The sequence below is a fragment of the Oncorhynchus tshawytscha genome, linkage group LG06 (assembly GCF_018296145.1).
Source record: "Oncorhynchus tshawytscha isolate Ot180627B linkage group LG06, Otsh_v2.0, whole genome shotgun sequence".
NCBI lineage: Eukaryota > Metazoa > Chordata > Actinopteri > Salmoniformes > Salmonidae > Oncorhynchus > Oncorhynchus tshawytscha.
The window spans coordinates 67808799-67825415 of NC_056434.1; the positions used below are offsets into that span (position 1 = coordinate 67808799).

General features: G+C 43.3%; 1 protein-coding gene across 1 annotated transcript; it reads left to right on the forward strand.

Moving 5' to 3' along the window:
• The first annotated feature begins 1840 nt into the window (after nt 1–1840).
• LOC112252957 (potassium channel subfamily K member 18) lies at nt 1841–15731 on the forward strand. The gene is made up of 3 exons (XM_024424718.2): nt 1841–2364; nt 2638–2793; nt 13923–15731. Exons 1-3 carry the CDS (start codon nt 2136–2138, stop codon nt 14759–14761), a joined length of 1224 nt encoding a protein of 407 aa, XP_024280486.1. The 5' UTR covers nt 1841–2135; the 3' UTR covers nt 14762–15731.
• The last annotated feature ends 886 nt before the right edge of the window (nt 15732–16617 follow it).

Below are 16617 nucleotides of genomic sequence, written 5' to 3' on the forward strand. Positions count from 1 at the left end.
TCTACAGTTTTTTTCTGAGGTCTTGGCTGATTTCCCCATGATTTTACCTTTATTTAACTAGGCAAGTCAGTTAAGAACAAATTCTTATTTTCAACGACGGCTTAGGCACAGTGGGTTAACTGCCTGTTCAGGGGCAGAAGGACAGATTTGTACCTTGTCAGCTCAGAGATTTGAACTTGCAACCTTTCAGTTACTAGTCTAACGCTCTAACCACTAGGCTACCCTGCCGCCCCGTCAAGCAAAGAGGCACTGAGTTTGAAGGTCGGCCTTGAAATACATCCACAGGTACACCTCCAATTGACTCAAATGATGTCAATTAGCCTATCAGAAGCTTCTAATGCCATGACATCATTTTCTGGAATTTTCCAAGCTGTTTAAAGGCACAGTAAACTTAGTGTATGTAAACTTCTGACCAATTGGAATTTTGATTCAGTTAATTATAAGTAAAATAATTTGTCTGTAAACAATTGTTGGAAAAATGACTTGTGTCACGCACAAAGTAGATGGCCTAACCGACTTGCCAAAACTATAGTTTGTTAACAAGAAATTTGTGGAGTGGTTGAAAAACGAGTTTTATTGACTCCAACCTAAGTGTATGTAAACTTCCGACTTCAACTGTATATACGTGTTTGTTTTGGGCTTCGTCCCTGTCATGTTCATGACGTACTCTATTTTGGGCAGAGAAATAAAATCCCTCTATTTCGTATTCCTGCGCCTGTCTCCTACATTATACAACATGACATGAAGAATAAGAAAAAACTAGTCTGAGAATAAACCCTTTGTTGGCTCCTACCCTGTACTCAATCCCTTATCCCCGCATAGGGCAGCAACAAAGGCTCCTACCCATAGAAGGTTCTTCATTGCCTGTCTCACAAAATTGGACAACCTTCTGGTAGGTTAGTTTCGTTACTTGTGTTTCGGTGAACCCCGCTCACATGATGAAGCACCTTGCTTGAGTCCTTAAAACACACACCCATCCATGCAGTCCTTTCGGACCTTGGCAACAGTCAAAAGACTTTGAATAGACCGTCTGACATTGTGCACCTTTTAATGTGATTTGTTGGATTAAACAGGACAGGATTAATTGAAAGCTAAATACAAACATTTAGAGTATATTTCTTGCTTCACAGAAGGCTCTTTGTTCAGATGTAGGATCTTAATTTGATCACTCTGTTGCAGAACATTTCTGCAATGCAGGAAATGTAAAACTTATAGTGTATCTGCGGTTTAAAAAGGCTTCTGAAGTTTGTAATTTCCGCTTTTAAATGTTCCCTTACACAAAATGTATCAACCAGAGGAGGCTGGTGGGAGGAGCTATACGGGCTGATTGTAGTGGCTGGAATGGAATCAATTAAATGGAGTCAAACACATTGTTTCAATGTGTTTGATGTGCTTATACATTTCCACTGATTTACTCCCACCAGCCTCATCTGGTATCAACCCTACAAACATGTTCATGAATTATAATCCACATAATAATTAATTTTCCTGCTGTAGCAAACTGGTTCAAATTAAGATCCTACACCTAAACAGGTAATATCACAACTAAGTAAAGCAGTATGCCTATTTAGTCAATGTTTTAAGCAATGGTCATAATTCACCCAATGATTTCCATTGTGATTCACAGCAGTAGAAGTTTGTTGTAAAGTTTGTAGGATGTTTTTAATGCAGTTTTGTCGCTGTGCCTTGTAGGGAAATGCCTGTTTTACTGGCTGGAATTTGACAAGCTCCAGTTGTTCTTCTGAAACAACAGCTGCATTCATATGGGGCTAGCTAAATATAGATGGCATCAACACCTGTCCCTCAATGCTCAAAAAGGCGAGGGGGGGGGGGGCAAGATCAAATTGTGTTTACTGATTAAAATGGCAATTGCATTATCCAGTTAAGGAGGCTTTAATGTGGAATCAAGTACAAAACGAATAAATGTCCTATTTTGTGGAGTTTCAAAATAGCCTACCTGAGAGATGAAGTCAATAGCACTTGTCTCCCGGGGGACTTCAATTTGGTGTTTGCTTAATGCGGGGGGATGGCGGACACATATCATTCTGCGCTTCTCGCCGTCGGACGGTCTTGACAGCCTTGCCATGGAGAGAGAATTTGGCATCACGTTCCAATAGCTCTTCAGAGACTGCAAGATGTCGTTGGCATTGGGTAAAACACGAAGTTCGATAGAGAATTCCAAAAAGTGTACTTCAAAGCTATGGAAGCTGTTTCCTCACGTTTTTCTCATACTTTCACTCGTCGGATATGCCGCCTTGGGAGCGGTGCTATTCTGGTGCATTGAGGGAGGGAGTGTGTACAAAACAGAAGGGGAATATCATGAGTTTTTGGGTAAACTGTTGCGCACAATTCAAAATTATCCAGGTAAGGTAAATCAATCAATCAAATGTATTTATAAAGCCCTTTTTACATCAGCCGATGTCACGAAGTGCTATACAGAAACTCAGCCTAAAAAGGTCAGAAAGCTAGATTGATGTTAATTATTATTATTGTTATAACTTGTTATAATATAGGGCTACAGTCTTTATATATGGGGTGAAAATAGTATTTTTACATTACACTTTTTTTATGTCTTGTAAAATGTGTTCAAAAATGTTTACGATTAACTTCATTCAAATAACTGCCTTTTATTTACAGGTAATTTGTCCAGCAATTCTTCTCAAGAACAACATTTGGTGAAAGAACTAGAGAAAGAAATCAATGGGGGTTTCAAGTCCATATGGCTTCAACGTCCAGAGCGATGGACATTCTATCCATCCCTGTTCTTCTGTTGTACTGTATTCACAACCGTGGGTAAGTCATCTAAATGACCAACTTTTAAGTTAAGTTTCGTCTTAAAGTTAAAAGACATGCAAAACAAACACAAAATAGGCCTAATTAAGACAGCACATTAGGCCTACAGTATACTAAAATATAATTGTGCTGGTGTTGTAGACCATTTGCTAATTTTTTGGGCTCATTTGATTCTCTTTTTTAAATGTATAGCCTCATTAGGACAATATAGATAGATACTCTCAATTGTTATGTCTGGTTATGGATTGTTATGCATGGTCACCACTGATATAGATTGCCTCTAAGCAACAATGGCTTTCCTGTCAAAATGAAGCCCACCTGAAATAAATATCCATGGATTTGGAACACCAGGCATGATGTATTATTAGTACAATGTCATTACTATGTTTGTTTTTTTACAAATAGGACACTGTCTCTCTCATCTCTTTAGTCATTGAAATTTCCACCACATTAAATCATGTTGTTGGCCTCAGGCTTGATGAACTTTGGTCTTAGTGTGCTGTGTGCCATGCTCACTGAGTGAACTGATGTTATCAGGCTGTAAATGAGAGTGGATCCGCTCTCCATCAATCAGCAGTTAACCATGAAACAACAGTTTTGGCTAACAGGGATTGAAAATGTGATATTTTGTGGATTTGTCTATCTGTAATTGGTACCATAGCTGATTTGCCTCCTACCATACCTCCCTGATAAATAGTTTGTCATTAAATGGAAATACTGTGGAATACACATTACACATTTGTGCATGTCACATCAGAGCATTTCATGGACAACGTTATCAGTAGTATTAACAGATCGATGTGTAAACATTTTCCCAAAAAAGTCTGGACTGTAGTACGAATTCATATCCATCTAACCCTTATCATTTGTCAAATGAATTGTTAAAACAATGGTTGACATTGACATACCTGTATCTAGTAGCACATGCAATGTCGATATACATAGAGTAGATTACCGCGTTCCCTAAATTAAACAAATTTGGTTTCTTGACCACCTCCCATACAATTATTTTCCAGAGGAAACCATTTTTTAATTGAGTTTAAAATGACTGCATTAATGTCAAATAAATGTGCCTTTCCGGGGACAACAGGAACGAGCTATAATGGCAGTATTTAAAACCAAATTAGTTAAATGGCAGAAGACTATGTTAGGGATGTTACTATGTTATTCTTACACTTTATAAAACTTACAGACATAAAAAACAGTTGGCTGTGATCTGCATTCATTCTTGCAAGCACCTTGTGGTTCTCATCTGCAGACAGCTGCTGCAAAGAATGGGGGGGGTTGCCATGTTCTGTGCGCTTTTCATGTGTCAGTCCCTGGTGCAAGTTCACGCTGGGCTCAGACCCTCTCTGATTGCGATGATCACCACCAGGGACAAAACCGCTACTTTGATTGCACCTTAAGATGAAGATGTCATATAAATAATTGAAATCAGAGGCTGTGCCCATAAGTTTAATACAGGAGTATTTGTGTCTTAAGATGTGCCTATATACATAATATGAACTGTCAATGATATATGTGGTCATTGACTATACAACTACTACCATCTTGAGGGAGTGTGAGGACAATGTAATGTATGTCCAGTGGTTAAAGTAACAAGATAAGATACTGGTTAGCCTTCTCTTTCAACGCTCCTTTAGTGAAGAACATAGATCATTGACCTGGCCTCACCCCCAGTCTTGACTTCACTCAACAGCCATTTCAAGCCACAGCTTCAGCATTAGTGCCTAGCCGTGATTGCTAATGGACCATTCCCATCAACTGCATTTGCAGACAGTTTTTCACACATGCATATTATGTAGTTCTTGTTCAGTATTGTTCTGAATCTCGAAACTTTTAGTGTATCAAATCAAAAATGTATTTGTCACATGCTTCGTAAACAACAGGTGTGGACTAACAGTGAAATGCTTACTTACAGGCCCTTCCCAACAATGCAGAGAGAAAGAAAATAGAGAAATAATGAAAAGTAAAAGTATAATAATAGAGAGAGTTTTAACTCTGCAATAATACTATAGATACACAATGAGCAACGATAACTTGGCTATATACATGGGTCGATGTGCAGGGATACGAGGTAATTGAGGTACGTGTAGATACAGGATGTGCATATAACAACCCCTCTTTTACGCTACTGCTACTCTCTGTTCATCATATATGCATAGTCACATTAACCATATCTACATGTACATACTATCTCAATCAGCCTGACTAACCGGTGTCTGTATGTAGCCTCGCTACTTTTATAGCCTCGCTACTGTATATAGCCTGTCTTTTTACTGTTGTTTTATTTTTTTACCTACCTATTGTTCACCTAATACCTTTTTTGCTCTATTGGTTAGAGCCTGTAAGTAAGCATTTCACTGTTGTATTCGGAGCACGAGACAAATCAACTTTGATTTTGATTTAACTAGGAATAAAGGGACAGATAATAAACAGTAACAGCAGCGTGTGTTATGAGTCAAAAAGGTTCTATGCAGATAGTCCGGGTAGCTATTTATCAGTCTTATGGCTTGGGGGTAGAAGCTGTTCACGGTCCTACTGGTTCCAGACTTCATACATCATTACCATTTGTCATGTGGTAGCAGAGAGAACAGTCTATAACTTGGGTAGCTGGAGTCTTTGACAATTTTTAGGGCCATCCTCTATACAGTTGGCAAGCCATACACCATTCAACAGGATGATTTTCTAGTGAGCTGTATTGAACCAAACATTTACCGATCATATATCGGAAAGTGAAAAGGGAGAGGTTGCTAGATTCCATTTGTTATTTTCTAATGTTGTGGGAGTACCTGCAGGGGAAGTGCACACATTTTTACATGTAGGCTTCTTTTCACTCTTTCTGTGATTGTAGTTGATCCCCAAAAACGTTTTTTTCCCTCCATATTTTGTTTCATTACATATACAATTGTCATCACTTGCCATTGACTACAAGGCATTATGCAAATGTTGCTAAAACATGTTGGAAAAAACTCAAACACTCCAAACCAAGTAATATTACATCAGAATCCCATTTCGAATGACATCTCTGCACTCTATTTTTTTGTTAATGTTCCACTTTATGTTCATAAAATACATTAGGAAGTCTGTTAAGGTCTGATATATGATAGCTATCATGGTCCATTTATGTTGGGGTTAATGGCTAATAGCTTGGTCGGCAAACAGGAAGGCCGCAAATTACTGAAGAAAGTCCCTCGAAGACCAAAATGCATTTCACATCACCAGAAGCAGATTAGAGGTCTCAAGACGGACTTCTTTCCACATTATTGATAATTATTGCTTTCTAGGTTCCAATCTCCAAGATCACCACAATATATCCTTATGTCACTACTAGAAAACCACAATGGATCTCATCTCAACTATTTTTCCTCTTTATCCCTTTGTCATCAAATTGTAAATGATTGAGCTTGTATGACATATTGTTATTATACATTTGTTGTTAATGCTATGATTTGCATCTATAGTCACTCTTATGAAGCTTCACTGTTCCATCATGAAACCATCATTACCAGGGACACTCTCTCAATAGTCTTGGATATCCCAGACCTTGGAGTATCGTAAACTAGGCAACGGCACAAGGTCTGGGGAGGTGTTACGGTTTTCTAGTGGTGATGAAGGAGAGTCGGACCAAACTGCAGCGTGTCGATTGCGATCCATATTTATTAAACCAAACGTAAACACGACTAAACACTAAACACTACAAAACAATAAACGTAATGAAAACCGAAAACAGCCTATCTAGTGCAAACTAACAGAGAGTACAAGTAAGACACTAAGGACAATCACCCATGACAAACTCAAAGAATATGGCTGCCTAAATATGGTTCCCAATCAGAGACAACGATAAGCACCTGCCTCTGATTGAGAACCACTCCAGACAGCCATAGACCTTGCTAGACAACCCACTAAGCTACAATCCCAATACCACCACCAAAACCCCAAGACAAACACACCACAATTACAAAAACCCCATGCCACACCCTGGCCTGACCAAATACATAAAGATAAACACAAAATACTTTGACCAGGGCGTGACAGAACCCCCCCCCTAAGGTGCGGACTCCCGAACGCACCTCAAAACAATAGGGAGGGTCCGGGTGGGCGTCTGTCCATGGTGGCGGCTCCGGCGCGGGACGTGGACCCCACTCATTTAATGTCTTAGTCCCCTCTCCCTTCGTCCCTGGATAGTCCACCCTCGCCGCCGACCATGGCCTAGTAGTCCTCACCCAGAACCCCACTGGACTGAGGAGCAGATCGGGACTGAAGGACAGCTCGGGACTGAGGCAGCTCGGGACTGAGGGAAAGCTCGGGAGTGAGAGAAAGCTCAGGAGTGAGAGAAAGCTCAGGAGTGAGAGAAAGCTCAGGAGTGAGAGAAAGCTCAGGAGTGAGAGGAAGCTCAGGAGTGAGAGGAAGCTCAGGAGTGAGAGGAAGCTCAGGAGTGAGAGGAAGCTCAGGAGTGAGAGGAAGCTCAGGAGTGAGAGGAAGCTCAGGAGTGAGAGGAAGCTCAGGCAGGTAGATAGATCTACCAGCTCCTGGCTGGCTGGTGGTTTCAGCAGATCCTGGCTGACTGGCAGATCCTGGCTGACTGGCAGATCTGGAAGATCCTGGCTGACTGGCAGATCTGGAAGAGTCTGGTTGACTGGCAGATCTGGAAGAGTCTGGTTGACTGGCAGATCTGGAAGAGTCTGGTTGACTGGCAGATCTGGAAGAGTCTGGTTGACTGGCAGATCTGGAAGAGTCTGGCTGACTGGCAGATCTGGAAGAGTCTGGCTGACTGGCGGATCTGGAAGAGTCTGGCTGACTGGCGGATCTGGAAGAGTCTGGCTGACTGGCGGATCTGGAAGAGTCTGGCTGACTGGCGGATCTGGAAGAGTCTGGCTGACTGGCGGATCTGGAAGAGTCTGGCTGACTGGCGGATCCTGGCCGACTGGCAGATCCTGGCCGACTGGCAGATCCTGGCCGACTGGCACTACTGGCAGATCCTGGTGACGCTGGGCAGACTGGGAGCACTGGCGGCGCTGGGCAGACTGGCGGCGCTGGGCAGACTGGCGGCACTGGCGGCGCTGGGCAGACTGGCGGCACTGGCGGCGCTGGGCAGACTGGCGGCTCCTTGCAGACTGACAGCTCCTTGCAGACTGACAGCTCCTTGCAGACTGACAGCTCCTTACAGACTGGCAGCTCCTGCAGACTGCAGCTCCTTGCAGACTGACATCTCTGGCTGCTCCTTGCAGACTGACAGCACTGGCTGCTTGCAGACTGGCAGCTCTGGCTGCTCCTTGGAGACTGGCAGCTCCATGCAGACTGGCAGCTCTGGCTGCTCCATGCAGACTGACAGCTCCATGCAGACTGGCAGCTCTGGCTGCTCCATGCAGACTGACATCTCTGGCTGCTCCTTGCAGACTGGCAGCTCCATGCAGACTGGCAGCTCTGGCTGCTCCTTGCAGACTGACAGCTCTGGCTGCTCCATGCAGACTGGCAGCTCTGGCTGCTCCATGCAGACTGACAGCTCTGGCTGCTCCATGCAGACTGGCTGCTTCATGCAGACTGGCAGCTCTGGCTGCTCCATGCAGACTGACAGCTCCATGCAGACTGACAGCTCTGGCTGCTCCATGCAGACTGACATCTCTGGCTGCTCCATGCAGACTGACAGCTCTGGCTGCTCCATGCAGACTGACAGCTCTGGCTGCTCCATGCAGGCTGGCAGCTCTGGCTTCTCCATGCAGGCTGGCAGCTCTGGCTGCGCTGAACAGGCGGGAGACTCCGGCAGCGTAGGAGAGGAGAAAGGCTCTGGCTGCGCTAAACAGGCGGGAGGCTCCGGCAGCGCTGTAGAGGAGGAAGGCTCTGGCTGCGCTGAACAGGCGGGAGGCTCCGGCAGCGCTGTAGAGGAGAAAGGCTCTGGCTGCGCTAAACAGGCGGGAGACTCCAGCAGCGCAGGAGAGGAGAAAAGCGCTGGCTGCGCTGAACAGGCGAGGCACACTGAAGGCCTGGTGCATGGTGCTGGAACTGGTGGTACTGGATCGAGGACACGCACAGGAAGCCTGGTGCGGGGAGCTGCTACCGGAGGACTGGAGTGTGGAGGTGGCACAGGATGGGCTAGACCGTGAAAGCGTACTGGAGATCTTGAGAGCAGTGTTGGCACAGGATGTGCAAGGCTAGGGATGTGCACAGGAGGCCTGGTGCGTGAGGCTGGCACCAACTTCACCAGCCGACTAACACGCACCTCAGGACGGGTATGGAGCGCTAACCCAGGTGCCATCAAATCCCCAACACGTTCCGTCGGGCGAATTCCATGCAAAAAGCACCAACACAGCAACTCCCTCATTTCTGGGGGCAGGGTAGCCTAATGGTTAGAGCGTTGGACTAGTGACCGAAAGGTTGCAAGTTCAAATCCCCGAGCTGACAAGGTACAAATCTGTCGTTCTGCCCCTGAACAGGCAGTTAACCCACTGTTCCTAGGCCGTCATTGAAAATAAGAATTTGTTCTTAACTGACTTGCCTAGTAAAATAAAGGTAAAATAAAAATAAATAAAAAATAAAAAAATTTCTCTCTCCTCCAATTTCCCCATTAACTCCTTCACAGTCTCTGGTTCTGGTCTCCTCCTTGCAAATCACAAGTTTGGTCCTCACAATAAACAGGGGAGTTGGCTCAGGTCTGACTGCCTGAGCTCTGAGGTATAGTCTCCCTGAGACTGCCCCCAAGACCTTTTTTTGGGGCTGATTCTCAGGCTTCCATACCGCTATGGTGCTGCCTCCTCATACGGATCTGCGCCTCTCAGTTTTCGCGAACAACCTCACAGTTCTTCCTTGGGGCGGGAATTCTCCAGGCTGAGCCCAGGGTCCTTTACTGTCCAGTTCTTCCTCCCATGTCCATTTCTCCAGGTGGTGCAACAATAAACTCGAAACACAAACAAGACAGCAACATGCTGTCAATAACACCTGCTGCTGCCTCTGACAGTTAGGGAAGATCTCCTGTGGTTCCTGCCTGTTAACACGCTGCTTGGTCCGTTGGTGACAGGTGGGTGATTCAGCAGCCTGGTTTTCTAGTGGTGATGAAGGAGATATGTGACAAAAAAAAAACTGCAGCATTGGATGTACATCCATATTTATTAAACAAAACGTAAACATGTACTAAACACTAAACACTACAAAACAATAAACGTTTAATGAAAAGTGATGAAACAGCCTATCTAGTGCAAACTAACAGAGAGTACAAGTAAGACACTGAAAGGACAATCTGGGACAAACTCAAAGAATATGGCTGCAGTAAAATGGTTCAAAATCAGAGACAACGATAAGCACCTGGTCCCTCTGTTTGAGAACCACCCAGACAGCAAATAGACCTGCTGAGACAACCCACTGAAGTTCTACAATCCCAATACCACCACCAAAACCCCAAGACAAACACACCACAATTACAAAAACCCCATGCCACACCCTGGCCTGACCAAATACATAAAGATAAACACAAAATACTTTGACCAGGGCGTGACAGGAGGATGTCAACTCGAACTGTCAGTAAGGACTTGCAGCCAATGTGTGGTGTTCAATGTAGGGCCTACGTTCCATGAGACGTTTGAAAAAAAGCATGCAGAGCTTGACATTCACCTGTTTTATCCACTTGTCCTTCAGACAAGTAGGTGACTGAAAATGTTGTTGTGTTGTTTGATGCAAGAAACCACTTTACAAAATAAAATACATGATTATTTCCATACTATTATTACAGTGTCTAGTTTGAGAAACAGACACCTCTCAAGTCCTCAACTGGCAGCTTCATTAAATAGTACCCGCAAAATACCAGTCTCAACGTCAACAGTGAAGAGGCGACTCTGGGATGCTAGCCTTCTAGGCAGAGTTGCAACGAAAAAGCCATCTCAGACTGGCCAATAAAAATTAAATATTTAGATGGGCAAAAGAACACAGACACTGGACAGAGGAACTCTGCCTAGAAGGCCAGCATCCCGGAGTCGCCTCTTCACTGTTGACGTTGAGACTGGTGTTTTGCGGGTACTATTTAATGAAGCTGCCAGTTGAGGACTCTCAAACTAGACACTCTAATGTACTTGTCCTCTTGCTCAGTTGTGCACCGGGGCCTCCCACTCCTCTTTCTATTCTGTTTAGAGCCAGTTTGCGCTGTTCTGTGAAGGGAGTAGTACACAGCGTTGTACGAGATCTTCAGTTTCTTGGCAATTTCTCACATGGAATAGCCTTCATATCTCAGAACAAGAATAAACTGACGAGTTTCAGAAGAACATTCTTTGTTTCTGGCCATTTTGAGCCTGTAACGAACCCACAAATCTGATGCTCCAGATACTCAACTTGTCTAAAGAAGGCCAGTTTGATTTCTTCTTTAATCAGCATGACAATTTTCAGCTGTGCTAACATAATTGCAAAAGGGTTTTCTAATGATCAATTAGCCTTTTAAAATGATAAACTTGCACAAGCTTACACAACGTGACATTGGAACACATGAGTGATGGTTGCTGATAATGGGCCTCTGTACGCCTATGTAAATATTCCATTAAAAATCTACCGTTTCCAGCTACAATAGTCATTTACAACATTAACAATGTCTACACTGTATTCCTGATCAAATTGATGTTATTTTAATGGATAGGAAAAGTGCTTTCTTTTTCAAAAACAAGGAAATTTCTAAGTGACCCCAAACTTTTGAATAGTAGTGTATCCCTGTATGGTCAAAAGACTATACCGCTATACTATATATGGAAATAACTTGTTTTGATATAGACATTGGCATTGAGGGCTTCCGCCATTTAAAAGTAGTCAACTGGGTGGGGATTCCTATGGGTTGGGAGTGATCAGCCAATGATCAGAGAGCATTGTCTATTTCAAATTGGGTTGCGTATAGTTCGTAAACCAAAGACTAAGGTAATATCTAGGAGCCAAGACCAAGATTTAAACCAGGACATTGGTCCCAAGATTCAGACCCAGACCCAGTGAGTTGAGACCATGACAAGTTACTGTGCTCTGCTATACTGTATCCTACTGTACTTTTCTCTACTGTACTCTACTGCTCTGTGCTCGAGTTTACTCTTCTTGCGTTTCTAACAATTGAAGAAAGGGCCCATGAACTATTGATCTAGTGGTCTTGGTCTGTAGAGTAGGGTACAGTAGAGTAGGGTACAGTATAGTAGAGCACAGTACAGTCAAGAATAGTAGAGTAGGGTACAGTAGAGTAGGGTACAGTATAGTAGAGCACAGTACGGTAGAGTACAGTCGAGAATAGTAGAGTAGGGTACAGTAGAGTACAGTATAGCACAATATAGATGTCTGTTTTGGCCAAATAGATGTCAATGTCTTTCCACTACCCACATCGTGGTCCTCTGTAGTAGAGGTCTGCAGAGAACTGATTTTCTAGTACCGTGCCCGCCCCCACAGGTTTTTTTTGCCAACACTGACCTGCTCCTGCCAGATCTCATCCAGCTCCTGCCTGCAGTCCCACAATGTTAAAATTACACATCTTCAAAACCACCATCTTATGCATTATAATGTGCAATGAATGCATGATTTCATAAGACATTTTCTAGTTGGAATTAAGTAATGGTATTAAAACAGACTCCAGTGTAACGCATTTGAAGCAGCCCAGACAAAAGTCACTGCAGACAGAATATTAAAAAAAGAATGAATGAGTTCACCTCGTAAACTTTCCAATTCCAAACTCATCTCAACTCGAACTGTCAGTAAGAGAACGCTAAGGCAACAAATAGGCTATTGATAGGCTGAATGGTGCCCAATCATAATATCCATTATTTCATTACCTTTAGAAAATTATTAACAACATACTTTCCAGTGAGAACTGCAAACTGATTGCTTTTAGAATTCCTTTTAGAATTTATCACAAGTGGCCAAATAAACTCAATCATATCGGAGAATTGTTTTTGCCAACACTTTTTGAAGCAGACGTGCGAGCCGGTTGTGTAACGTGAGCCCCAGTTAGAGACGGGGAGAGGAGAGGGACACATGCAGCCAGAATGAAATCAAATCAATTGTTATTGGTCACATACACATGGTTAGCAGAATTGATTGCGAGTGTAGCGAAATGCTTATGCTTCTAGATTCGCCAGTGCAGCAATATCTAACAAGTAATATCTAACAATTCCACAACAAATACCTAATAGAATGATTCATGTGATAGATAAATGGTTTTATAACAATTCACAGCGCATTTAAAACAGCGATGCAACCATTATGAAATCATTTACGGGACAAACTCTTGGAAGAGTATTGGCGGTTCCAAACTTCTTCCACTTAAGAATGATGGAGGCCACTATGTTCTTGGAGACCTTCAATGCTGCTGACATTTTTTAGTACCCTTCCCCAGATCTGTGACTCGACACAATCCTGTCTCGGAGCTCTACGGACAGTTCCTTCGACCTCATGGTCTGGTTTTTGCTCGGACATGCACTGTCAACTTATATAGACAGATGTGTGCCTTTCCAAATCATGTCCAATCAATTGAATTTACCACAGGTGGACTCCAATCAAGTTCTAAAAACATCTCAAGGATGATCAATGGAAACGGGATGCACCGAGCTCAATTTCGAGCCTCATTGCAAAGGGTCTGAATACTTATGTAAATAAGGTATTTCGTTTTTTTTGCAAACATTTCTAAAAACCTGTTTTTGCTTTGTCATTGTGGGGTATTGTGTGTAGATTGATGAGAGAAAAAATAATGATATCCATTTTAGAATCAGGCTGTAATGTAACAAAAAGTGAAGGGGTCTGAATAATTTCCGAATGCACTGTAGAATTAGACATAATTATTACGGCTCTAAACTTCCTCCCCCTCCATCCTCACATACTTCGTGCCCCTTATAAAATAATGGGTGTATGATGCCCCTGAATGCCCTTAGAGAGAAGCATCAGCAAATCTAGTATTAGAAATGACCGACAGATGGCAGCAATAGATCTAAAACCATGTTTGACAAACTATATTCTTTCAATCTTCTGCACATATTTTTGTGTGTGTTAGGAGCGGACATTTTTACAATATAATTTGAGTTTAGACACAAAATCATTGTTGTCGATGAAGATAATATTTGGATATGAGAGGGAAATAAGGAAGCTACCTACCTGTATGATCCCATACCCTGCTGCTCTTCTTGTCTCAGGTTATGGAGAGATCTATCCGGTGACCCTGCCTGGTAAGGTGGTCTGTATCCTGTATGCCATGGTGGGTATCCCCCTCATGCTCCTGGTTATCACAGATGTGGGAGACCTCCTGGCCATGCTCCTCTCCAGGGCCTACTGCCACCTGCACACTCTTTTCTGCAGGTTGCCCCAATATGGCCGCTGGTCCCCCTCCCAGGACACAGAGAAGCCAGGGCACGGGGGCCAGGGTGGCTTCCAGGACGGGACCTATACCTTCAGCCACGAGGTGGTGGTCCGGGAGCCCATGGACATCCGACATGTCCTCCACAGCCAGCAGTCTGTGAAGCGCAAGTCCATCCAGCTGCGAAACAACACAGAGATCTTCAATCGCATCATTGCCCGGGAAAACTTCAACAGGCAGGGCCCACAGGTGCGGAGCCTTTCCTGCCCTGAGCTGGACCGCATGCCCCCCTTGCCCAAGGGCTTTGCCATCTGGGACTTCACAGGCATCGGGGACAATATGGACAAGCTGAACGTGCCGCTGCTCCTCATCCTGGTGGTGGTGTTTGCCTACATCCTGTTTGGAGGCCTCATCCTGCCCCTGTGGGAGACAGAGTTCCACACCTTTGACGCCTTCTACTTTTGCTTCATCACCCTCACCACCATCGGCTTTGGTGACATCGTGCCCAACCACCCCAAGTACTTCATGCTCACTTTTGTCTTCATCATCATGGGCATGGCCATCATGTCCATGGCCTTCAAGCTGGGCCAGTCACGCATCGTCAGCTGCTACCGCCAGTGCATGCGCTGCATCAGCGGGGGGATGGTAGAGAGGTTTGACGAGTTGGGGAGCGACTGAGAAAAAGGGTTTCGTCCTCCACCAGGCGGCTCAAGAGTTTTAGGGTTATGAGGCCCTGCCATTGTGGGTCCCAAAAAGCACTAAGCACAAACTTCTGTACGGCTGACTTGGGAACAGTGTCTAGCTCAGTGGAGTGCAAAGCTAACCCTTGAGCTGACCCCTCATCATTAGCTTGAGCAAATGAAAATGAAAATGTGCCCAAAGCTTAAACAAAATTATGTGACTTTATGTATGTGAGATTTCTCTACATGTCTGTTGCCCAAATATAGATATGCACTCTGTCTGGATATATTTATCCAACAAGTTACTTATACTATCTATGGTATGTTTACATGTTGTCTACAGTTCAACCTGTTGGTCCAATATTCTACCTTTGATTTAGGATGGGGACATCCCAATCTACTGTTGGTAGATTTGACTGAAGCTGCAATGACTCTTGCATTGGTTAGAATTGTTTATGAGTCTTTATTCAAGTTGTGAGAAGTGCACATTAAAGCTTTCACCTGCATTTTTCAGTGCCTTCTCTATAGGGAATAATATGGTAGCAGTTTATTTTTACAGTACTGTACCACTGTTATTTCTTTACCTTGTATTTATTATCAATATATACCTTCTGGTGCTTACTTAAAATAATTCAACACAATTAGTAGCTTTAGTACCTGGTACCAAATGGTTATTGTTGTGTATATATCATGTATAAATACTAATGTATGTACGGTAAAATGAAGTACTACCAATAAGGTTTTTTCAAATTGCCTTCTGTGTTCATTGAGCTAAGGTGTCTGTTATTAAGGTAGTCTTTGACTGTGTGCTTTTTATGTGCCAGCAGTATCTCCTAACATGCAAATACAGTAGTGTAATGGAGAAATATGAGAAATGCATGTTTGTTGTTAATCACCCTGCATGCATAAGCTTATGCTGTCTAGCAAACTGTATATCCTGCTTTCACATCACCATTAAAACACGTTCAGGTCAATGTGTGGTGTCTAAATATTTTATGAAAGGAATGACACGAGACATCGTGAGACATTACTCACACAGTATATTCCAAAGAGCAAAATATGATATGCTTATATCCTTTTAGTATGGCAGCAAATTCTCAGAGCACAGAAAGAAAAAAGAAAGGTAGAGAGTGGTCTGAAAAAAGGCCCATAACTCAACCTGAGGAACAATGTTGTAAAGGGAGGTTTGTTGTCAATGGCCAATCACAAGAGACCACAACCAACATACCACTTCACATAAAACCCCAGTAGCAACAGCACAGGCCAACTACATTTCAGGAAAGCTGTGTCATTACATGTTGAGGTAACCAATAGATAAAATAGTTGGATCTACTCCTACAGCAACAACATACTAATAAATCACAAACAAACAAAGGTACAAATCCACTTACGGTTGAGAAAAGGTGTTCTTGGTAAACTTGTGTTGGCTATGTAATCGAAGGGGCAGGAGGCTATGGTTACTTAATGAGATGGAGATCTCATAGGTCAGTCAAGGGGGTAAATAGGCTACAATGGTTGTAGGATTATGTAATTGAGTGGGTGAAACGTGATGGTCATTTAAAAAAAATCGTTATAATACAAGTCATCTTGGACAACATCCTGACTTGGTGATCCTTTAGATGTGGATGAAACTGGTGGGGAGTTTGAATATGTCAATATGGTTAAGATTTGCTTCAGTTTAACTGGATGAATGTGGTGGATAAATCCAGGGCCTAAAAATGCAATGCAATTACACTTTCAGTCACGTGAAGTCTAGACAGATTACAGCCGCATCTTTAAGTCTCCACAGAGGTGGAAATGCAAAGATAGGTTGTTCCCCGTTTATGCCAACACATAGGCCTGCTAGTGTTCGTT